The sequence below is a fragment of the Cyanistes caeruleus genome, chromosome 2, assembly GCF_971803275.1.
Source record: "Cyanistes caeruleus chromosome 2, bCyaCae1.hap1.1, whole genome shotgun sequence".
NCBI lineage: Eukaryota > Metazoa > Chordata > Aves > Passeriformes > Paridae > Cyanistes > Cyanistes caeruleus.
Genome location: NC_141702.1, coordinates 77567296 through 77591950, shown reverse-complemented (window position 1 = coordinate 77591950; position 24655 = coordinate 77567296). Strand labels below are relative to the sequence as shown.

Here is a 24655-nt window from a genome sequence, read left to right as displayed (position 1 = left end):
TGTTGGCAGAGAATGTAGAGATGATTTTTTGATCACAGTAATGTCAGTCTTGTCTTGGTGTCCTTTTTGAACACTGCTAATTGCACGTTTGAGTGCTAATCTGTTCAACTAACAGATAATTTTGTAGTTACCTCTGTTGGACTGAGAACTTGCTGTTAATTGGGTTGTAGTAGCCCTGAGTCTAAAGACTATGGCCTTAAGTGTGGTGTGAAAGGCAAAAAACCCTGTGATTATTGCAAAATGGGCTGATCATTTGATAGGTCTTGTTAGTTCACAGTGGTGTGAGAAGTGGGCAGGTCATTATGGCAAACTGCCTTGAGCAAAGCCTTTGGTGTTTTAGTGGACCAAGTCCAGTCTGTTTTAATGACTTGTTCAGGAGACCTTTTGAATTTGAACATTTGTGGTATCTACCACTGTTTCTTCATATTTCTTCAACTGTTTGGGTTGAAATCTTTGAGTCTGCAAGTATCCACTTCTGTTGAGGGTTCCACAGAAATTCTTTGCAGTGGACTGAACCCAGATAGCATCTGGCCACATCAAGTACTCTGCATGTGCAGTAAACTTGTGTCCACCAGAAAAGCAGAGATATCTCAGAAAGAATGTTGAAATGATAAAGTATCAGCACCGCAGCAGCATGCAGGGCACTCATGAGATGCTGCTGTAGTCCTGTACTTCAAATTATTGCTGTTCCTGAGATGACATAGACTATCTTTACCTGAATGTCTTACTTTATTCACACTTTAGCCATCCTCTAGTTAAGTGAACATCTCACAAACAGCTGTTACAGGATATTCAGTCTTTTTATTAGTATCTTTGACAGCAAAAGGATTCTCAGAAATAAAATCTTTTTGATACAGAGACAGTAGACCTTAAATTACAGGGAGCCAACATGGATCTCAAGCCAGCCAGAGCTTATTCCAGACAGGAGAAGAAAGCTATTCTGTGTGATGGCTACAGCCAGTTGGTTTATGGTTTTATGTGTCTGTGTGACATCACATGAGTAAAGCTTTGGCACAAGAAAAGGGTGGTCAGTGTTGGAGTGCTAGCAGGGAAACTGTTGCCTGCCCATACTGTTGAACAGTTTCCACTACTAATTTATCCTGAGTGTGAGGGAAGGATCAGCTAAACACTTGTAGGAGAGTCCTCCACCCCTTCCCTTGTCATTCACGACTCATCTGTCAGGAAGCCAACACAGACGGGCTTCCTTATACTGAGAGAGAAAATGGCTCTGTCAAGATTCCAGTTGGTCCCTTAACAGCTTACTAAGTTTGATTAACCACTCTAGGTGCTGTGCATGAATTGTAACAAGCTATACAAAAAGCCTGTGCTCCACATGAATAGTAAGGAAAGTTAAAAGCCATATAATTTTGGTTTAGGGTTTTTTGTTGTTGTTGAAAGTTACTGTACTCTTCTCTATTGGGTCTTGTTGTGCCTGGAGTACTACAAAATAGAGAGGTAGAATATTGCTTAACTTCTGTAAGTTTTATATGAGAATTATCTGGTCTAATGACCTATTGGTGTTGCCTGTCTATTCTACCACCTTCTTCTGTGCTTCAGTCTGAAACAGATCCTGAGAATCCCTCATGGAGAAAGGCATAAGAACCTTTCTAAGTGTGTTTGTGAGCATAGATGAGAAAAATTAATTTGGACTGTCTTCTTTGGTCTTTTCTTCTGTGTGTGTTCCTTTAATAGATCTCTTATTTGGATTGAAGGATTTCTGGACAGTTTTTCAGTCCATTAAACTTTTGGAGCTAGCTTCCATTTTATGTTCATTCTTCTGTTTTGGTACTACGAAGTGCTGTAGAGAATCTTTGGCTTTTTTTCCCCTTTCAACATTGTTAGCTCTGTTTTGCTTACTCTTGAAGTGTCTCTTCAGTGGTAATATCTGAATTGGATCCTGTACACAGGTTGGGTCAAACAAGATTTTACTATTTTCTTCTTCACTCCTGAATGAGCTGATCCCTGAAGATGATGTTAATTACATCTTAAAATTCTGGTTTAGCATTGTGATGGTCTTTGGGTGGTAACTGAAATTTCATACTACCACTGTTTCCTCTCTACCTTCAGTGATACAATAGTCATCATCATCTTAGGCAGCTAGTAACGTAATCCTAATACTGTGTTTTTATTGGAAATGCAGATCACAGTGGTGTTCTGTTAGTGATTGGTATGGTTAACTTGCTGATCTAATTTGACAGGTAGCATCACTCCTTTACCAGGTGATCTGTTTCATATCAAGAATAATACATGTATTTTTCCCAGTCATCCAATCAGTTTTACTTTTCTAAGATAGCAATAATTCTTTCCTGGTAAGTCTGGTCATTCTTTCTCAGTTCTAATTCTTGAACACATAATGTAAAGAAAATCATGTAAAAGCACAGACACTTCTGATTCAGTTGCCTCCTCTGTTAAAAAAGCACACTGTTTAAAAAGTTTTCAGCTTTTTCTGCTTTTCACTGTTACCTGTTTGTTACCAACTCTTGCTTTGTTCTTTACTTGAGTGTGCTGACTTGACTAAAAGTCATGACTGCATCATTCAGGTCTGTATACTTTCTTTCCCAGTTTCTGATATAAAAATTCCTTTGTGGTACTTGTAATTGCCATCAAGCTTTACATGGAGTTTTGTATTCTATAGAGAATTCTGTTCCATTTTCTGATAACTCTGAAGTCCCCTATGTTTATACCATTTTCTGAGCCACGCAGCAAAACTCCCAACCTCTCTGGCACCTTGTTTGTTCACACTTAGCAAAAAGTGTTAAGTTTTAGTACCCAAGACAAGTGTGCTATAATTTGGTGCTTTCCCATAGTCCCAGAATGGCTTGGTTTGCAAGGGACCTTTGAAGACCATCTTGTTCCAACTTCCCTGTCATAGACAGGGAACCTTTGACTAGAACAGGTTGCTCAATGCCCCATCTGCCCTTGAAGTCTTCTAGGAGTGGGGCATCCACAACTTTCCTGGGCAACCAGGTATGCTGCCTTACCACCCTCATTGTAAAAAGTTGTTCTTTATGTCCCTCTTTCAGTTCAGCTGTCCCCTGAACTTTCCATATCTATGGTCATTATAATACATGAGAAGTAAATGCCTTTATATAATATACACAATTCCAAAATATTCCATAACACAATATTTTACAAATGGCAAGTTCTTAATAAGTAGCCTAAAGTTATGGTGGGGGAACAGTCAACCAAGGTCTAAACTTGCAGTTAGTACTCCTGTTCTTAAATCAGCTTCCTAATTATAAAATTTGCAGTCTTAATACATTTACTTTTTTGAAAAAAATTTCACTGTGACTCTGCACACACATTCCCAACAGGACACTGCTCAACTGCTTTCTGGAACCACGCTCCCAGATTGCTTTAGAGCAAAGTTAATACTTTGGTGATCTTCAGCAATTGCCTCTTGATAGCAGTGTCTCGAGTCTTGAATCCCTTTAGCTTTAAGCACTTTTTAAAGTACTCTTAGAATGTGGCAGTTTTTGAGAGCTTTAAATTCGTACCTTTTAAGGGTTTTACACTGGGAAAGCTCTTTCCTTAGACCATTTTGTAATTTATAACCTCTGTGTGCTCCTGGAAAAGGTAGCAAACAGATGTAAACTGTGTTCAATTGATGAGTAGTCTGATCTTAAATACTACTATGATACAGATACTGTTCTGGTTTCTGCATGGTGGACAAGAATAGTTGTAGAATCGATGCCACTGCCAAATTAATAATTGATGGAGAAGCAGAAATACATGTACACATTTATATACTGGAGCAATACATATATACATTTATATATATATTTATATATAAATTCTTGTATACATTTATATAAAAGCTCTGGTGTCTGTCTTGCTTCCTGAACTGGAACCTCAAAGCTCTGAACTGAGGGACAACTGCTGGTCACTGTAGTCCCGGTTGTGCCTCCTTACTGCTTCGAACAGCTTTTGTTGTTACTATGTAATGCCTGTTTGGGTATCCCAGCTGTTGCACATACTTGCAGATCCTTAAGAAGCAGCCAACTCCCCCCATTCTTCCTTTTGCTATTCCAGTGGCTTATAGCGGCTTTTCACTGCAGAGTACACTTTGCATCATGAAGAGTTTTCCTTCTGTTACACCCTGGAGGGCTGTATCTATAAACTTTTTTTGTTCTGTTGTTGTATTTAGAAATCCAGTGAATTCCTAAATTGGATTGTCTTTTGATGTGCTTCTGGAAGTGATACTAGAAATAAATATAACCCACAGCTGTACACTCAGAACATTTCTTATGGGAATTCAGGTGATGAAGAGCTGAAGAACTTCAGACTGTAAAAGGAAAAAGAGGTGTATAAATTCAGCAGTGTTTTTTTTCCCTTTCCCTCCTTTCTTTCCTCCCAGTCATTGCCAATTTCCACTGTAATTGAAGGAGTAGAGAAAAACTGGTAATTCTATGTGCTCCTTGTAAAGGAGATCCTTTTGGGGTGACTCCAGAGTAGTCAGTCAGTCCTTTATAGAACAGTCTCCTTGAGGGGATGGCATCACATACATTTTTCAGGTTCCCCTTGGAGGAGGGAGACACACAGGCTTCCAGTTCAGCCAAGTGAGAGGGAAGCCCCAGGCTTACTGTCCCTGGGGTGAATAGCAGTCGATGGAAACCTTGAGTTCTGTGAAGTTAAACACTTGTGGTTGCTCTGTACAGGGCTGCAGCACGTTGTCGTCTGTTGTCTTGTACCGCTTTTTCTACGTGATGCATAATTTATTCATACCAGGATGAGATTTTTATAGCTGCTTAATTGATATTGTGTTCATATTGTTATTATAGTGTGTTGAAAATGAAGCAAATACTTACAAAAATTACCTGAGGGAGCTCTGGGGACAAATTTGCACTTTGAGGTGTTTGTTACACTCTTGGAGCTCCTGTTCTTTAATCCCAACTTGCTGTAGTGACCGTGTGGCCTGTACCATCCTTGTGCTGTAATTTCTACATTGCTGGGTGTTTCTCAAGTGTTTTCCATGGCAAGTTTGGAATCCAGGCTGAGATGTCTAAGGCTTATACTCTGTTACAAATGATATTATGGAAAAGGTAAATGCATTATCTACTTTGTATTTTAACACTATATGTCTTCTTTAAAAGCTTAAAGCAGCAGCTGCTGCTGCTGACTGTACTTTTTTCGAAGTTGTTTTAAGTAGCTTCTTCTGAGAACAGCCATTTTAAAGTTATTCATAGTAAACAAGGTCGTTCTAAGAAACGATAAGAGCATGCAATTGTTTAAGAAGTAGCTATGGAGACTAGATGATTCTCAATTTAATATGAACATTCATTGCTTTCATTGGCTGTGTTCCTTTCTTGAAACTGATATGCTTCACAGGCACTCCACAACGTTTCTAATTAATTTAATTTTCTTTAAATGGGCAAAATATTCATCCTGATTAAGATAAGTTAGAGTTTTAAAATATAGGACTGCTGTTTGCTTAGCGTTCTGTTTGTTTTTTTAAGTCATAAATAGAATATTTTTTTCTTTACCAAGCTGGAAATATCTGGTTAAAGAAACTTTTTTTTTCTTGAAACAAGACTAAGAGTGCCAAATTGCAGCTTTAAGTAATTTAAGACAAAAGGCTTGTCTCATGTATATTACAGAACATGTCCTGAAGGCTACAGGAGTTGTGTACCTCGACTTGAAGGTTCAGCCTTTAGTAGCCATAACTTAGTTTCTTAGATTACATTGCTTGCATTGCATCTCTAACACAAATGGTTAAACAGTACCATTTTACTTAGATAATGACATTTTAAAAAATACTTGAGTAGTTCTTTTCTCATTAAAGAGAAATGGGGTGGAATGGGGAGATTGTTCCAGTTTAAAAAAAAGAAACCAAAGAGGCAATAAAAGCTGCTGATTGCCATGCTTTTCTTTCTCTTAAGTCTGTGGTGGCTGCACTGTTCTAGATAGAAAATACCGTAGGAAGGCTTGTTAAAAATGTTTCTATTTTGACAAGTTCGCTTCAAAGCTGGGGTTAGTTTTTCATGGTGAGAGGGATAGATCATAAGCTCTGAGCATATTTGTTGTCAGGTTCCTTGACATGTTGAGTTTGGTGTGGCTCTCCTAGGTTTGTGTCTCTTGATTATATTTGTGAAGCTTTAAAATACCACTGAATCACTTTGGAAGTCATTGCTGTTCCGATTCAACATCCTCCTGGTACATGGAGTATATAGTCATTCAAAACAGATTTATTAGCTTTCCTAACTCTATAGAAAACAGTATGCATGTGTTCTTAAGATCTTCTTAACATGTTAGTGCTTGCTAGAAAAGGCTTGTTTGTCAACTGTGTTAACATGCTTGACACAAGCTTCCAGAAGTGTTATTTCTGCTGTGCTCTTAAACGCATGCTATGAAGAGCCATAGCTGCTTTTGGCTGGGGCTATGAAACTCACATAAATCGTTTTAGATTCAATTAAGCTATGAATTACAGTGATTGTCTTCTGAAAATACTTACTTGTCAAACTTGCTACAGAGAATTGAAGAATATGTGCCTCTGTTGTAAAATTCAGATGTGAGCTCTTGGTTTTCTGTGTCTTTTCCTTCCATCCCCTCCTATGTTACTGAGGGGGAAAAAACCAAATGAAACCAAAACGCCTCAATATCCTGTATAGTTTAAATCAATTGCAGTTGTTGTGCACTATATTTATTGTAATTGTTTTTTAACTTGTTTTATAATTTAGTAAAATTAAATTATTGCAGTTTGCATGCAGTACTCTGTGTGTCAGACTCGTACAGAATGCTTAGGCATTCACAGAAGCTATAGTTAAGAACTCAAGTTCTTAACTACATTAGGCAGGAAAAGTAGTTATGGGTGGAAGTACAGTCCAAATTTTACCCTTTGGTATGTTGTTATAAAATACTGTTCTTTTTGTTGTGTGTTACTTCAAATCTGGGAAACTGTGGAACTTCATATGGTACAGAAGAGCAACTTGTAAGAATTACAGCAACTTGTGTTTTCAGCTACAGAACAGCAAACATGAGCAAATGGAAGGGTACTTTGAAAATCAAAACATTCTCAACATCCAGCTGATTAATTATAGTAGGAAATTGTTGTGTGTCCTGTAGTTTGAAATTGGGTATTTTTTCAGGTGCGTGGTGCATTTTATCTTCATTTCTGTCAAGGAAGATAGCTAGGATATTTCTTGGCTGATTAAGTATATTTGTGCTGTATCAAGAGTTAAACTGAACTAAAAAAAGCTGCTCTTTGAGAACAAGTATGTGCAGGATATATTCTGCTGTAATTAGATTGCTTTAATTGTGAAAACAAGACTCTACTTTACAGTTTCTATTTCCATGTATGTAGAACTCTGCGTATGAGATAAAACTTCTTATAAGCTAAGAAGCAGTGGGCTGTAAGGATTACAAAAGGCCAGCAAGTCAACTCTGCTTATGAGCATCTGAAGCCAAATAATATAGGTATATTGTGGCTCCTGTGTGGAGCTTTTTGCTTTTTCCCCCCTCCCAACCAGTGTTTCACTTCCAGCCTCCAGGCCCAGTTTGTTCTTGTTGTGAGGTTAGTGCTGACAGCAGAGGATTGTCCTAATAGTATCAGTAGTCACCTGTCATTGTCCTGAGCAGGGTAGTTGGGTAAGCCATCTCTGTGTGTAGGATGCCCACTGCTGGAAGGGAGCGGTGTCTTGCACCAATCCATTTTTGGGTCTCTCCCCTGGAGGCAGGCTGTGGGTTTAAAAAGTGCCTGTGGATGGTTCAGCCACATCCCACCTAAGAGCAGGAGCCAGTCTCCACATGACAGGCTGCAGGAGTTCAGGGCTTTGGTCACTTCCAGTCAGATGGAAAGGCAGAACCAGGGCCTTCATCACTCCAGCCTCTTGTCTCTGGCGGTGCATAGTAGAGCTGAGAGTGTTCACTTATTGGTCATGGATGTGATCAGCCAAGAGAACAAAGGCATTTGAACAGACTGAGTCCAAAGTAGTGTTTAAAGTACTGGAAATAAGTAGCAACTGCTCCATCTTTCACTCCTTCTTCAAAAGTAGTGTGTTAAGCCCAGGGATTCCAAACAGCTATGTCTTTTCATCATTAAATTATGTATAAGAGTCGGTACCTATGGTATTTATTGCTGGAGTATCCAAAAATAGCACTGAGCAGTAAGTCCTGCCAAAGAACTCAAAAAGTGTTGAGAAATACTAGGCAGTTACAGGAACATTTAAGTGCTGGACACAGGAAGAATGTGCTCAGTCTCATTGTGATTCATATCAGTGGAGTGGCCTGGGAATGTGTAATGTGGGTTTCCTAGTAGCATCCAGATTTTTCTGACATCCTGGTTGCTTTACCAAGGTGGAGATGAATTTGCCTCACGCAGAACCAACATGTCTCTTTGGCAGGAGTGCCAGTTTCCAAAAGTTCAGAGGAACAAGTTCAGCCAGGCTGCTGAGGTTGTGTAATTCACAAACCAGCTGGTACCACAGAATAGGATGTTTCCAAAATGTAGCCTTTTGTCAGTGATCCTGAGAGGGTACTATTATATATATATTCCTACCATGACAGATTATCTCAGTAGATTTTGTTTGCAAGTTGTCTGTTTTAGTGTGTTCATAAGGTTGTTTGATCAGTTCTGTGATTCAACGTGTATTAACCTATGCAAATATTGTGACCAGTACGTTTGGTGTTTGTTTTGGCAGGAAGTTGTTACTGTCAATCATCTCATTTGAAAATACAAATTCAGATCTGATATATAACTAGGATACCTGTTTTAGTAACAGAATAATTTAACTTATTTAAATAATTTATTAACAGAATAATCTTTTTCTACGGAGCCCAAAATATGGCCACACGAAGGATGGTATTTTAGTTCTGTTGAAACCATGTTTTAATTTTCAGAATTCTATAATAGATTTCCAGAGGATAATGCTGTACTTAAATTTTTCAAGTTAATAAGCCTGGATATAACACATGCTCTTTCAAATTATACCATAAACCAATGAGTTTCCAGAGGTGAATTGTACACCTGAAACATCGTTTCTTTGTGAAAGGTGCATAACTGTTTGCTTTCTTCTTTATTTCCCCCCCTAGAAAATAAAAAGCATAAATAGATATCATGAAAACATTAAAAAAAATTAAGAAATAGTTATTTTCAGTTTTTAAATATATCTTTGTTTCTGTGTTACAGTGATGATTTAGGAGTTTTAAAAAGTTTGAATTACATTAAATATATTTTAATGGTATTCTTTAATTAGATGTGTTTACTTTGTGATTCATTATGCGTGCAGCTCCCTAGCTAAATCGTGTATTATTTCCAGAAATGCAGTCTGCTTGTTCTGGTTTGCTGAGCAGTCACTGGCTGTTTTAAGGTAATTTAAATTAAATTTAATATATTTAGAAGTTCAAGCATGTACTTCTTTGAACTCATTAGCAAGGAAAGAAAAAGTACTCTAGCAGACAATTTCAATATCCAAGCATGCAAATCAAAAGAATGTGAGGAGAAGATTCTAAATTGAGCCCTAAGGATGTAATTTCAAACACTTTATAACCTGTCCTTTTTATAGTTTAGACTTGTTGGAATGACAGTGTTCAGCTGATGTTTAAAGCCCATCCCTTATGCAACAGGGAGAAAAAGAAATAAGTATTGTGAAATGTGGTTTACTGTTATGCCTGTGTATAACATGAGCCTTTAAGTCACAAGCTTCAGCAATTTAAAATATATACCTGGTGTATTGTACCAAAACTAAGGACTGGGGCAGTATCAGAAAGAAGGAATGTGTTGAATTACATTTTCTCAAAAGTGACTCTGGAAAATATTTCATATAACAAAGCCTATAGTTATAAGGAGATCAAAATTTTACATGTTGAGAAAGAAGCGAAGTGAATTTTTGAGGAGAAATCTGAGACATCCTTAAAAACCAGAGGAATGCCTCACAGACTTCAAATTTACCAACTGCAAATAGGAAAACAAGCTATTCCTAGACCTCTGGAATGCAGTCTGGGCTTCTGGTCACAGTATTTTTCTTTTTTTTTAAAGCAGGCAAAGTGGTTTGGAATAGGAGATCCAAGTTTCTCCAGACGTTGTTGGTTCAGCCGTACATTAGGAATTTTTCATAGCTGCTTTATTGCAAGCTGAATTTCAACTGTAGGTGGACTTTTTTTGTAATAATGAATTAGATTGCTTTCACATACTTTATTTCTGTGTTGGTCATGGGCTGAAGTCAGGGATAGTGTTGTTTGTTTGCATTTCACTGCCTTCCAGGGTGACAAATGTGGGTTTCAGGAACTAGCGTTAGGAACCACGAGGAATCTCTTCTTTGGCATCCCAAGGCAGGGTAAAGACCGCTGAATGTGGCATCCACGGGCTTAAAGTCCAAGGATGCAAAGCTGTGTTTGACAAGTAACAAAGTCCTGGGATGAAATCATGGCCAGCAAAGAAATAAATTAGAGTTCTTCTGTTGACTTCAGTGAAATGAGGATTTTATGGTAGTGTCTGGGAAAACAGCTTTTATGAAAACCAGTTTAACTGTTTGGTTTTCTTTTGCATGTGTACCACAGTGTGCCAACAAGCAGTATACTAACCTTTCATTGTTCAAAACTTTGCAGTAGCTTACTAGATGGTGATGCAGAGCTTTGCTCTACAGATGGGGAAGTGACAAAGGAAAAATGTGTGCCTATTCTATGCAAACTTCTGTCTCTGGAGCAAACTCTATGACTCAGTAGAGCAATATTGGCAGGAAAAAAAGAGAATTTTATAGTTTAACTTTTGTCCTTGACTTCAGTGCACTAGAAAATCTTACCTTTTACCTAATTATTTAGAAACTAATTATGATAGCAATTATACTTACAGCATTTATTAGGCTCATTAGCACTGGAGGGGTGAGGCACTACTGAGTTGAAATCTATACTTTCTTTCAGTCCTGTAATTTTTGCTGAAAATCATGAACATTTCTCAGACAAAAAAATACTACTGACTTTTTATTATCTAGGTTTGCTTTCTGAAAAATTATTTTAACACAGTTTTCAAGCATCCAGTCTTTTTATGGCAGGATTAAATGAAGCAAGTAAATGAGGAAAACCAACCTATTTTAAAATCTGGATTCCTTGCATGCTGTTTTTAGATTTCCTTGCTGTATGAAATATTGCAGTGATCTATATAGGCCAAGAATTATTATTGATGTACTAAACTTATTTTTTTCTTTCTTTAATGTCTGAAATGAAAAGGAATATGTTTTATCTCTCCTGATGCTGGGACACTAAGCCAGTAAAGAAATGCTCCTAAAGTGCATAATTAAAGCAATTAGTCATGTAGCTAAAATTTACCATAGCTGATCTCCATTATTAAACAAACTTGATAAGCTGATAAATAGCATTGTGGGGGAGTTTGATAATTTTTTATGGTATCTCTAATAGAAGGATAAATTAAGCATGTTGATTTTTGTTAATCTATTGTCAAGGCTCTTAGTCAAGGTTCTCTCTGCAGAGGAATTTCTTAGGTCATGGCAGTGAATAAATGCTTTATCAGTTCTGTTAGCTTTAGTCTGTTCTTTAGCTCTCCTGAAGTGACCCTTTTACATCAGGGTTCTTGTACTGACACAAAAAGGATGTAGGCACAAACATGCTATTTCTCTGGATGCTATTTTTTCTGAAAAGACATGATGATGAAAACATAGTTATAATGCATCATATATATGTATTTTTAGTGAACAAAATGTTATTTGGCTGAATTTCAACAAACTACAATTAACTAACAATTTTTTTAAATTGCTGCCCCCTGATCCTGCATAAGTCTTCTACCTTAATTAGAAAATATTTTTCGGTGTAATGTTATGTTCAAACTCTGTGTATATATGTCACAAGGTTTTGGAAGCTCCTTTACCCCAGAATTAGGCTCCTGGTAAGTGTAACTGCTTACTGCTGTCCCCCCTTTCTCTGGTTCTGCCCACAGATGGAAGCATTCCATTTTGGTGGTGACTTAATATGAAGAACACTCTTTATTGCTTAATTTTGTGGTATGAAGAAATAGATCATAAGAGTTGTTTATCTAGTTCAGCTAAGAAAGTAATTATACATTTAAAAATGTAGATGTTAAAAGTGTTCTTGACCTAATGCAAATATTATTTCTGTGTCCAAAACTTTTCACCACTAATCTTTTCACCCTCTGGGGTGTACAGCACAACATGTTCTTGTTTGTGCATCATTTCCAGACTTCCCAGATGTGGTAGGGAGCTTGCCATTGTTTCATCACTTGAATTTAGGTGACTGCTGTGGAGAACTTGGTTAAATTTTGGGGTTTGGGGTTTTTCTGACCCTCCATCTTTAGGACTGCTAAATTTTGTGGTGTAACTTAGGAAGAGCAGCCCCTGTAGTGTTTCAGGGAGCATATCCTGTAGCTAGTACAGTCTGTCAGAGCTTCTTGCTGCTGATTTCATATACCAGAAAAAGCTTCTGCTGATGAATACACATACTGAAGACGGGGTCTGGATTTAATCTTGAAATTTTCAAGGCCTGCTCGTCATAAATTATGCTTCTTGTCAAGTAAATTTAGAAAGCGTACAGTAAATGTGGTTAAGATTCTTAATGTGCAGCGACCATTTCCCCACTCAAACATGAAGACCTAATTTGTTCTCCTCTGAGCACTTCTTGTGTACAGTACTTGGGCAAAGTCAGTATTGTATACATCTGATAGTAGTTGCTTATGTAAGAAATCAGTATGTATTACAGAAAGTGCTTCAACTTGCACACCTGGCAGTGTTTTCTTTTCTTCCCTAGCAGGAGAAAAGTCAGATCTGTTTGAATTTTTTTATGATGCTAGGAAACTGATATCCTTAAGCATAAGTATTTCTGACTTTTTTTTCCTGTGATCTCAATCCAATTCAAAGTGTGCTCATCAGCCATTTACACTGGCATTCTTGAGAGCAATAATGATGGATTGTCGTAGTTCTGAGTATGCATTATGTGGAAAAAGTATTTATTTTTTTAGTCTAGAATTTACTGCATTTAATTAGTGTTATTGTGTCTTTCTACCATATATTCCCTAAAGAATTCCCTCTGGAACCAGAGTCAGGCTTTTTTCTGCCTGGGTACTTTCTGGACACTCTTAGCTTTGTGAATATCAATCCCTTTAAAAGCCTTCCTTGTTATTTTGCCTCAGCTCTTCACACCTCAGTAATGCTTTGAGTTTATCTTTTAATCCGATGTTGTACGCTGGAAACTTTCACTGGACTGATGCGAGAGTCTCTCGGTTGTTTGGCTGCAGCCGTCATAGACATAATTTCTGTGTGTGACAAGTTCTGGTTGCTTCTGATGCCCACTGTCATGTTCATCAGTGCTCCATTTCCTCAGAGTCCAGCTCTTCCTGTTGAAGGCATTAATTGCCTTGGGGTTTTGTTATAAACCTATGATGTATTCCTTTATATCTGACTCTGTCTGAGAAACTCTGTTTATACCAGCAAGGTCATACTTGTAAAGCATTTTCTAGACATAGCGAGTGGTAGTGAGAAAACAGTTTTTGCTAATCCATCTGCATCTTTGTGAAAACTTTATGGGGTAATTACTTGCTCTTTGCGTTCATGTTTTTTGTAGTCATGAGCTAACCTGTCAGAATATCAAGGATAGGCCAAGGTTTTCATTTCTTTACTAGCATTTTTACTTTTATTTAGGTGTTCTATTTCTAAATGACAGATTTCTGCTTAATTCAGACAAGTATGTAAGTGTGTTCCCAGAGAGAATTTATTTTGTGTGTATATAATTGCTAGCCTGGAAGACAAAGTAATAATTGATAAATATTGTAACAAAATTGCATATAGTTTTAAGTTACTTATTTACCTGAACTGAGGTATTATCAAACCATATATATCTTGGTAGATTTCAAAAGGGTGTATTATAATTAATATATATTCAAGGAAATGAATCTGTTATGTTCCATATATTTCTCCATTTTAAGATTACAGCATTGTTTTACACTTTAAGGTTTCTTAGTAGGCTCTTATAAATCTTCAAAGTTTTTTTCAGATTTCAAATAAATTACATCTGCCTGCTGGGCTCTTTGTCTCCTGTTTTGTTTAACATGCTCAAGAATTTGAGTAGATTAGCGATGCGTGGTTTTGCATTGCAGCAGCTGTGCTCACTTGCCTTTATCGTATAACATCCACTGTGGGAGTTTGTTTCTATTTTTAGTTGTCATTTCAACATGCTTTTCTAATACCAAGGTCTGTCTCATGGGTTGACGGACTAGAAGTTACCACTAGTTAATATGTATTGATCTGAGTAATTCCTTTCATTATATAGTGTCAGTGTAACATGGCACTAGTACTATGGAAACAAAAGCAATTTTTCTGTAGAAAATATGTAAAATGGGAAAGGGGAAAGCATACATGAATTTACTGAAGACAGAGTATTGAACTGTCACAGTACTCTGGCTAAGTAAGTCTGCTACTAACTAGTGAGTTTCATCTTGACTCAGTGCTGCAACACAGTGGATGCTTGAAGGGCAATTTCGTTCTGCAGGTGTTGGTGACATTAGCAGCCACTCTTAAAAGCTGAGCTTGATAGTGACAAAATATTTTACTTGACTGTGGTATCATCAGTGTAGCATCCTGGAAAACAACAACAAAAAAAATCCCCAAAAATGAAGAGTTAACCAATAAAAGCAGAGGAACAAGAACAAGTCAGCAACACATATAGGTTTTCTGCTGTGGAGTTTTTTCCTTTTTTGCCTCCTTGAACTTTACTTGTAAGAAGTGTCTGGAAAGTTGAAGATAAATATATGCCTGGAAGTCTGTATAGAATAATCCAGATGAAAAATTAATTAATCTGGATTTGTGAAGAGCTTCATTGGTAGAGTGTTAGTGGAAGTATGCATGAGGTAACAAATGATTTGTGACTCCTGGTTGTTCATTTGGCGCATAGTGAAAAGTGAGGTTTGTGAATTGCTGTTACTGTGAGACTTAGACTCAGCTGATTTGTTTTAATTGTCGTCTCAGACTTTTCTAGCCTTCATGCTTGCTGTTTCTTTAATGGTAGTTTAGGATACTTGAAGGATACTAAAGACTTAATACTGTAAAAAGATTTTTTAAAAATTGGCATCGCTTGTATCTTGATGGCACTTTGGGAGTGGGGTGGGACAAACTTCTTGTTTTTTTTAATGAAAAAATGCATTAGGCAGACATTGCTTTTTTACTGATAGAATTGCCATTTATAATACAAGTATTTTACAGAAGGGGTACTCTTCAAACTTAATCTTTGAATGCTGTATTACATGAGGAGTGCTTGCCTGCTGTTGCATAGCTTGCAAGAACTGTACCTTCTTTCAGCTTGTGTGACCGAGCATCTGTATTGTTGCTGCATCTGAATATTTAACCAACAGATACATTTATTTTGCCTTAAGAGCTCTTTCTTCTTTTTGGCATCTAGGAAACAAATCATTGCTTCTGATTCTAGAAAACAGTGTATTTCTTTAGAAACCTGGAATAATATTTGTAATCTACCCTTTCCAGTTTGTGTGGTATGTGAAAGATGAAGTGCATTGATGGAGTCATAGTTGCAATTTTTTTAAGTGTTTTATTTCACAGAGCTCTAGTTCAGCTCTCACACCAGGTTATACTGGCAAATGGGATCCAACCAATGAACAATTTAGTTGAGCCTGAAAATGCAGGGCTAGCTTTATTAGCAAACACTTAGGAGTTAGATAATCCCTGAAAGTGTCTTGGACAAAGTTTTTACCACAAAGAGGTATTTATCCATAAGAGGGGCAAAACTGGTACTTTTGGATAAAAGTTAATATTTCACATTTCTGTGTGAACCTTTATAAACAATTTGAATTCCTTTTTACCTTTTTTTATCTTGGTGTAGATTAAATATCTTTATTGATATTTGATGTATTTGTTATATTACCTCATTTACAAACCAAATTAATTTGATGATAATCAAAGATCTTTTCTATATTGTAAATAATATTCTAACTCTTTAAGGTGATAAAAAAGTAGGAATTAACTTGATGATATTATTTGAAAAACAATTAGTCATATCCAAACTACTGTCTTTGCAAAATTTTGCCTGGGGAAAAATGTACTGCAAAGATATAAATCAAGGCAGTTTTATAATGAAGATATTAATGCGACATTGTAGGGTTGTTGTAGGTCTCAGTGCTTCTTTTGGAGTGTTTGCATTATATTTCAGGGATAGGACTTTTAAATATGCATTAAAAATACATATTTGTACATAAAATCTATTTTTTGCAGAAGTTTTGCAATGGTGAAAATAAAGAAAATCTGAATGTTTCTCTCTTTCATCTTTTTTTTACTGGTAGGACCTTGTGAAATAGGCCGTCCTTGATTAATGATGGTATAATATTGTAAAGGGCTTTGGAGACATCCCATCTGTTGATCATCAGCTGGGAAGTTAAACTTTTTCATGTATCTTAAAAAAATATATATATATGTGTATATATATCAGGGAAGAAGTGGAAGGAGGAAACAGCTGGCAAAGGTCAGGCTGAACTAGCAACTGAATTTTAACAATTTACGGGGGGGTAGGGAGTTAGTTCTATTTCCACGCCTTTTGAACTGGCCTGCATATTTTCTTTACTATCTCACTGTTTTAGGAAAATAACGGTTTTCTTCTCCTTTTGATTTTTCATTGTGACTTAGGGAGGAGGTAATGAAGAAGGAATTAATTTGTACGCTTGCATGGAGCAGTAGTGTTAACAATTCCTGTTTTCTGAAATGTTCCTAACTAGGAGCCAGGCATGGGAACATCAGGCTTACAGTAAACAAAATAAAGAAAGCAACCTGAGTGAGCTTTGTCTTAGTTTAGTCTAGACAGTACTTTTTGTGCCAAATGTTGTTGATCTCATTTCTGCTTGCCAGTGTTACTCTGATATATCACATTCTTTCTCTGGTTTATCAAGCAAGAGAGCTTTCTTTTGCATGATAGTTAGCTGAAAATGTTTCATCTTCCTCTGTTGTGCTCTTGTAATCTTATTGCAATATTTATCATATTGTTTGTTGAAGGTGCAGTTAGACATTTGTTTATCTGCCTGGTGTACACATCAGCAATGGAAAGTTTTTGTCTAGTTTATTAAGTTAATGTCAGTTATATACCAAGACCATGAAAACTGAGCATAAGTATGTAAGAAAAGGGTCTAGACAAGTCTTAGTTTGGATTTTGTGTGATTATTGTAAGCAGATACCTTGGTGATTTAGATTAGGTGATTTAGTCTGCCTTGAAACAGAAATTAACAACTTGCACATCATGTGGAGGTGTTTCCTTTTAAAGAATTGGATTGATAAAGTTTACAGCCTTCCTGTGTAGTACTGAGTAAGCCACTCTCAGAAAACAAAGCAGTAATCAATTAACATTAATTTTTAATGCAGACTAAAGGATGAAAACTATAATACCTGAGAAGGAAGAGGCAACTTCTTAAAATTCTGGTGGTTAAGCTTTCAGCCTCCAAGATAAGGCATTCATAATTTTGGTGTGGCATGGTGTGTTCTTGGGTTTTTAAAGAATTTTATTATAATTTCAAGTGTTATGATGGACTTTTTTGTAGGCTGACAGTTGGGCTTCAGTGTGGCTGGATGTGTGGCAAGATAAAGGGTAATAATAGAAATAAAAGGACCTAATACTAACAGGCAAGGAAGACCTTGTGGACATGTGAAGATTGGGGCAGCCTTGGCTACAGTGACCAGGACATTGTGGAACTCAGTATCTTACATGAAGGAAGAGGAGCAGCAATTAAGATTGCAACCCTAGACTTTGAGAGAGCTGATTTTAGCCTATTCATGGACTTTTTTGGATAAATATCTTTGGAATGTGCATTCAGGGAAGAAGGATCCAAGACAGCTGGTAAACATTCAAGGATTATTTTTTTCACACTTAAAAATGGGTACATCCTGATGAGCAAGAAATTGAGCAATGTGGGCAAGAGACCCGTGTGGATGAACATAGAACTCCTGTCAATACCCAAGCACAAGTGGGAGACAGACAGGAGAAGGAAGCCAGGACAGAACACTGAAAACATGAATAGACATGTTGTCAGAGTACAGAGAAATGGCTGAGGAAGGCTGAGGCCCCTCTGGAGTTAAAAACTTGGCCAAGGATATCAAGTACAGGATGCAAATACATCTATAACAAATAGGAAATTAAGGAAAATGTGGGCCTGTTTTTAAATGGAGTGGGGACTCTGTTAACAGAGAATGCAGAGAAGGCAGAATTGCCAACTACCTTCGGTCCATCAGTCTTCACTGACAAAACTAGCCCTTAGGAATCTCTGACCTGGGAAACCAGGGAAGAGGAATGGTGGAAGGAAGACTTTTGCTTTGTCAAGGAGGATTGGGTTAGAGATCACCTAGGCAAACCTGGCATCCACAAGTCCATGGGACACAACGAGATGCATCCATGAGGGCTGAGAGATGACAGACATCATAGCTAGGCCGCTCATGGTCATTGGAAGGTCACGGCAGTCAGAAGTGGTGCTTGAGGACAAGAGGAAAGCAAATGTCACCTCAGCCTTCAAAAAGGGCAAGGAGGACTGTGGATGCTAACTCTGAAACAGAGAGCACGTGCCGGTGGAAATTGCAGGCTGCATAGCTTTCTCAGTCTTGCCTGAGAAAGTGGCCTGGGAAATCATGAGGAGGAATTAAAACAATCCTCAGAGACAGAAAACAGCCTTGCAGGTGCTGTTTGTCTGTTCCTTGTTTTCTTGCAAGAGAAGGTTGAGGGGTGGTGTACCCCACTGACCAATGATGGTGATGTGTTAGTTTACTAACCAGTAAGAGTTTTACTTTTCTATACTTTTCACGTATCGGTCTATAAAAAAGACCTGAGGTAATAAACTGAGAGAAATTCTCCTGTTCAACTCCCAAGAGAGTCTGTGTCGTTCTTCTTGCCGTTCCTAATAGAGTGACATCTGCTGACCCCGACGTGATGTGCATCTAGTGACCCCCGAGGTTCAGTGCAACCAGCAGACGAGCCAGCTGCTTCCCCCACAGAGGGGTAAGTGAGAATCTCCCAGGCTCCCCTGGAGGGAGCTGGTTTTTAGACCAACAGGATAGTAGAACCCTGCCAGTGAGCGGGCTTGGAACGGCTTATCTTGATGAAGCTAGAGCTTAAAGTCCTGGGTTAAGCCACTGCGTCTTCATCACCGCATTCGCGGGCCGTCAAGATAGACGGTTCTCACAATGAAGAACTGCATTTCAACTAATGATCAGCTTGTCTTCTCTGCGTGGCAGGACGCCTTGCCGCGCATGGGACTCAGTATTTCTGAAGATGCTATGTGCGCTTTGTTCCAGTGGGTAAAAGCGCAAAGTTTTACTGTGACTCTTGATAATTCCTTTAACCTTGAGATTTGGCTGTCAGTGGGAGACCGCCTATGGTCTGAGTTAGCTGCAAGAGATACCAGCACGTGCAGCCTGGCAGCCACCTGGAGCGTGCTCTTTAAAACGCTGGAACGGTGCCAGTCTGGGGACAGTGATGCCGAGATAGAAGATTCAGATGCCAGGGGTGCCTCTTTTGTACACCATGAGAAACTGGGTGACGGGACCAAGAAATCTCCCTCTCCAGGAGACTTTAAGTACCCGTCACCCATGGAGCTGGGCACGCAAACTTTGCCAACAGAGAGGTGGCAGGGAAACGGAGACCGCCCGTCCCCTCCTGTGCCCTCCACGGCGTCTTCACCAGCGCCGTGAACGGCCATGGGGGGCCCCTTTGCTGTTGATGGTGTTCTTCAGCCCCCCCGCGCCCTCTGCGTTCCTTTCTCCTGTGCCACAAGGGACAGCACAGACGCCCCCGCTGCAGCCTGCTGGCACGGCAGGAGGAGCGGCACCCCCGTGTCCATCTGCGGGACCCGCAGGCGCGGCCGGGGGAGATCAACTTTCAGCCCCCCCCACGCCCAGCCGCGGAACCCGTGCATGCGTGAACCTCGCCGGGACACCCATCGCAGCAGCCCTCATCAGGGGTGTCCCCTCCGGCCTCCGCACCGCCTCTGCACAGCCCCCTGACGGCAGCAGCACTGCCCACCACAGCAGAGGCGGGCAGGGACTCTCCCCTCTGTGCCCAGCCCGGTGCGGGGGGGTAAACGAGTCCCCAAGCAAAGCTGCTGCCCTGACCGGCTACAGCAGCAGCTGAGCAAGAAGTCCAGCAAGTAACAACAACTACAACTTTACAATGGAGTCAACTTTACGGAACTACAGAACATAGAAACTTCAAACCGCTCAGCAACACAGCTGCAGAACCCAACGAACAACAACAGCAGCCTGAACCTGACAAAACAACCATCTCTATGCCACAAATAGCTTCCCTGCTTACTTCACTGATTGGAGACAGTCTGGGAAGCTTTTGACCACAGCCATGTGAACTCTATAAGTCCCTCAATCATATTTGAGGGAAAAATCCAATGGTCAACAAAAAAAAAAAAAAGGGATCAAAGCATTGTGAATTGCGTTGTTAACTGATCTGTAAAAAATTTATAGATTTTGCATAGTAGAATTGAGTAGAGTTTCAATAGGTCTAGATATGAGTGTTCTTAAGGTAAATTTTTCACTTTGGTATTCTTTTAAACTTCCCTGTTGACAAGTTAGACTGTCAGTTTGAGCAGACTAACGATGTTTTATGTGCTGTGTGTGTTAGTTCACTGAACTAGTTGTATTAGAGTCAACCATCAAGTCCTTGCAAAGAAAACAATCCTTAGACATCAAGAACATAAGCCAAAACATTCTGAATCAGTATCCAGTCAAGGTTCTGTTGAAGGAGACCCCTTGTGCTGTGTTTGTTCTCTTTCCTGCAAGGGCCCAGCAGCAGATTACAAACACTGGTTTTTTATTTTAAAACAAAAAGGGGGAATTGTGGATGCTAACTCTGAAACAGAGAGCACAGTGCCGGTGGAAATTGCAGGTCGCAATTCTCAGTCTTGCCTGAGAAAGTGGCCTGGGAAATCATGAGGAGGAATTAAAACAATCCTCAGAGACAGAAAACAGCCTTGCAGGTGCTGTTTGTCTGTTCCTTGTTTTCTTGCAAGAGAAGGTTGAGGGGTGGTGTACCCCCACTGACCAATGATGGTGATGTGTTAGTTCACTAACCAATAAGAGTTTTACTTTTCTATACTTTTCACGTATCGGTCTATAAAAAAGATCTGAGGCAATAAACCAAAGAGAAACTCTCCTGTTCAACTCCCAAGAGAGTCTTGCTGTTCCTAATAGAGAGACAAAGGACTACCCAGGCAACTACTGCCTCACCTCAATCTCTGGAAATGTAATGGAGTGGCTTCTGGAAGCCATCTTTTAAGTACATGGAAAACCAGAAAGTGACCAGGAGTAATCAGTATGGATTCACTAAAGGTAAATCATGCTCATGCAACCCAATTGTCTTCTACAGTGACAAAACTACCTGTCTGGATGAGGGGAGAGGAATGAGTATTTTCTACCTGGACTTCACCAAGCCCTTTGTCACTGCCTCTCACAACATTCTCATAGGCAAACTTGGGAGGTGCAGACTGGAGGAGTGGGCAGTGAGGTGGTTTGAGAACTGACTGAATGGCAGAAGACTTGACTGGGTCCCTCATTGTTTGCTCATTCATCAATGAGTTGGATGAAGGGGTAGATGCCTCCTCAGCAGGTTCACTGATGACACAAAACTGGGGAAGCATGAGTGCTGTGCAGAAGGATCCTGACAGGCTGGAGGATGGGCAGAGAAGACCTCTCTGATGTTCAAAGGCAAATGCAGAGACCTGTTACCAGTACAGGCTGGGGGCTGACCTCCTGTGGAGAGGGACTTGGGAATCGAGTGGACAACTAGCCATCCATGAGCCAGCAGCCTGTCCTTATGGCCAAGAAGGCCAATGGAATCCTGGGGTGCATAAGGAAGGGCAGTGCCAGCAGGCCAGGGGAGACACATCTGGAGTGCTGGGCCCCTCAGGACAAGAGAGATGTGGAACTCTGGGTGCGGGTTTGAACAGAGGGCAACAAAGGTAATTAGGGGACTGCTACTCAGAGATCTTTAGGAAGACCCTGCTTGAGCAGAGAGCTTGACCCCACCAGCGGTCCCTTCCAACCTTAACCATTCTGGGATTCTCTAATGCTTTATAATTGGTTATAACCTTAACAGAAAACACTCAGCCACTTAAATGGCAGCATCTGTAATCTAGTATTTTGATCTCTCTTGTCAAGTCCTGCTTCTACATTCAGAGTATAGTCACTCTTTTATGTCCAAAACCAGAAATGGATGTCCTTTTGCTTAGGCATCAAATGAGGTCTGTCATAAAAAAAAAGGTTATGCTGGAGTGATTGCAGTGATTCTACAAAGAAATGAAATTCATATGTAAGCAGTAGTGAAGGCAATGACTTCAGCTTTATCTCAGGCTGAGGGTTTCCTGATCATAGTTCTTATCAGACTCTACTGAATTCCAGTGCCAGTGAAGGCTCTCTTTAGATCTTCTGGTAGGAGCTATAAAGACAACATAGAAAAAACAGTATTCTCTCAGTCTGGCAAAAGGATTTCTACTGAATGTAATGAGCCTGTGTAAGTACTGTATTAGAAATATTGACTTGGAGACAGCCTGAGCAGTTATGTTTCTGTTCTACACAGGAGGCTTAGAATGTCACTGTTAATGAATGCTCTTGTTAACTTGGATCAGTTTGAGAAAAAGAGCATCTGTGTAGGACAAAACCCCATTGTTTGTTCTAACCACAAATCCATTGGCTACAGCAGTTACTAAGCATCTTGAATAACATGCCCAAGGAGTTAGGCTTTGCTTTGGAGATAGGGGCTGGCTCAGGCTTCACATGTCAGAAAACAATGCAGTAGTCATCAGTTCTTAGCTGAAACTTTTCAGTCTCACCGCTGTGGGGAAGTGCTGCTCAGCTGTCTTTTATAATATAGGGTTCATGACTTACTCTCAGAGGACAGTTATTTACCCTGCAGAACTGCAGCTCCGAGGGATGGTTGTTGCAAATCTCATAACTTGCCTTTCCCACTTTTCCATTTTTGAAGACCGAACTAGTTACAGACCCTCAGCTGAGAACGAAGTAGGGGAGGCTTGCAGCATCCTGCTCTGTATGCCTTCATTTGAGCAAAGGACAATGTAGTCCTGATGGCCACTGTTACTAGGTTAGTAATTGATTCTGCTCTCCAAGGCATGGATGTCTTTACAGTCTGATCTGCAGTAGCTATGACTGCTTGAAGGCATGTTATTAGTAGGTTTGTTACTTGGAAGTGCGTTATTACTTGCTAGGTGGTGGGATTCTTCAGCCTTGGGGCCCCAAAGCAGCTTGCGGTTTCATTGCATGTAGCTAGGAGCTGCCCAATCTGCTGCCTTATTAATTGCTGGAAGAGTGAAGGCCAGTTTGTTAGTGAAGAAATTATTCCTGCTGCTGATGGTCACTAAATAACCGTGAGGTTTTTGATAGGGAGAGGAGTGAATTGTTACTGAAAGTTGGTAAGGCCTTGTACAGTGAGAAGCTGAGGTCATAGGGAGGAGTCCAACCATATGAGTCAGGATTAGCAGTGAGGGAATCCTGAGCTTGAAGGACTCTTCTTGTTTAGGAGAAAAGGGAAATGGTTTTGTTTTTAAGGGCGGCCATGTAGTTATGGGACATTGGTCAGAGATGTTCAGTAGTGCGGGCAGAGAGAAAGTGGATGGGCAAAGTAATGTGACAGGGATACAAACCTTCTGATTAGGTGGGAAACAATCTGAAAAAGGGAAAGAGGAGCAGTGCTTTGCTCTTTGGCTAGAGGGATACGGTGAAGAAGGAAATGATTTCTGGGAGCAGAAGGGGAAAGTCAGCTGGGTTTAGGTTCTACTTAATATTCCTTGTATGGAATGACAAAGAAGAGTTGTAAGAAATGAAATAAGGTTTGAATGCATAACTGCTTCTTCGACCTGTCTGGAAAGCTCTGTGTGTTAACAAATTTGAGCTGCAACTTGGTTTGATCTGGGATCTTCCGTGTTCCTCTGTTTTCTGAGCTGTCTGTGATACTTCTCTTGCCTGTCAAAAATAAAGTTATATAATCTCTGCAGTCTTCTTTCTTAGGAGTTTACTGAGCTGACAAGACAATGAGGGTGGTAAATGCTTGGAAAATCAGGTGCTTACTTGTAAGGTAGTAGGTTTCCCAAACTGTGTTTTGAGAATTTGGAGTACAGTTGAAGTTGTCTTCAATTTTTTTACAAGTACTTTCTAATTCTAATTTACTAATTCTTACATTATTCTATCTTTATCTCTTTCCAAAACAGGATGATACCCCTTTCATCACAGACACTAATGATGAATCTTCATCATGGCCAAACACAGGAATATGTGATTAAGCCTAAATACTATCCAGTAAAAAAAGTGATCTCAGGAGAGCAGTCCACTGAGGGCTCCTTACCACTCAGACTGGGACAGGATCAACCTGCATCACCTTTGCGATGTGAGTACAACTACAAAAGGCATTCTCCTTTCTCTCCCCTCACAAAGCCCCCACTCCCCTTTTTTTAACATCTTGAAATTTTCTGCAGTAACAACAGAGAAAGGTTAAAATAACTATACATGAGAATTCTTAGATTAGCAAGTGCTCCAATATTCTGCATTTTGTGGAGAAACAAAACAGATTTCCTGGATGAGAAAAAAAATTGAATCTGCTTCACTGTTGAAAATTTATCATGCTATCTGTGGGTAATATTTATTCAGAAAAGGGTGCTTTGTGGATGCTTTGCTAGAATAGGCACGTCTATGAGTGTAGTCAG

General features: G+C 39.4%; 1 protein-coding gene across 30 annotated transcripts in view; it reads left to right on the top strand.

Moving 5' to 3' along the window:
- The window catches only part of LTBP1 (latent transforming growth factor beta binding protein 1), a 187045-nt gene that overhangs the window by 24109 nt on the left and 138281 nt on the right, over positions 1 to 24655 (top strand). For all 30 annotated transcript variants that reach the window (XR_015283512.1, XR_015283511.1, XR_015283515.1 and 27 more), the window contains exon 4: positions 24164 to 24339. Coding sequence is in view for 24 of the 30 variants with exons in the window: in XM_086878057.1 (XP_086734183.1) it covers positions 24164 to 24339 (176 nt within the window). In the remaining 6 variants the exon portion in view is untranslated. The remainder of the gene's footprint in view (positions 1 to 24163; positions 24340 to 24655) is intronic.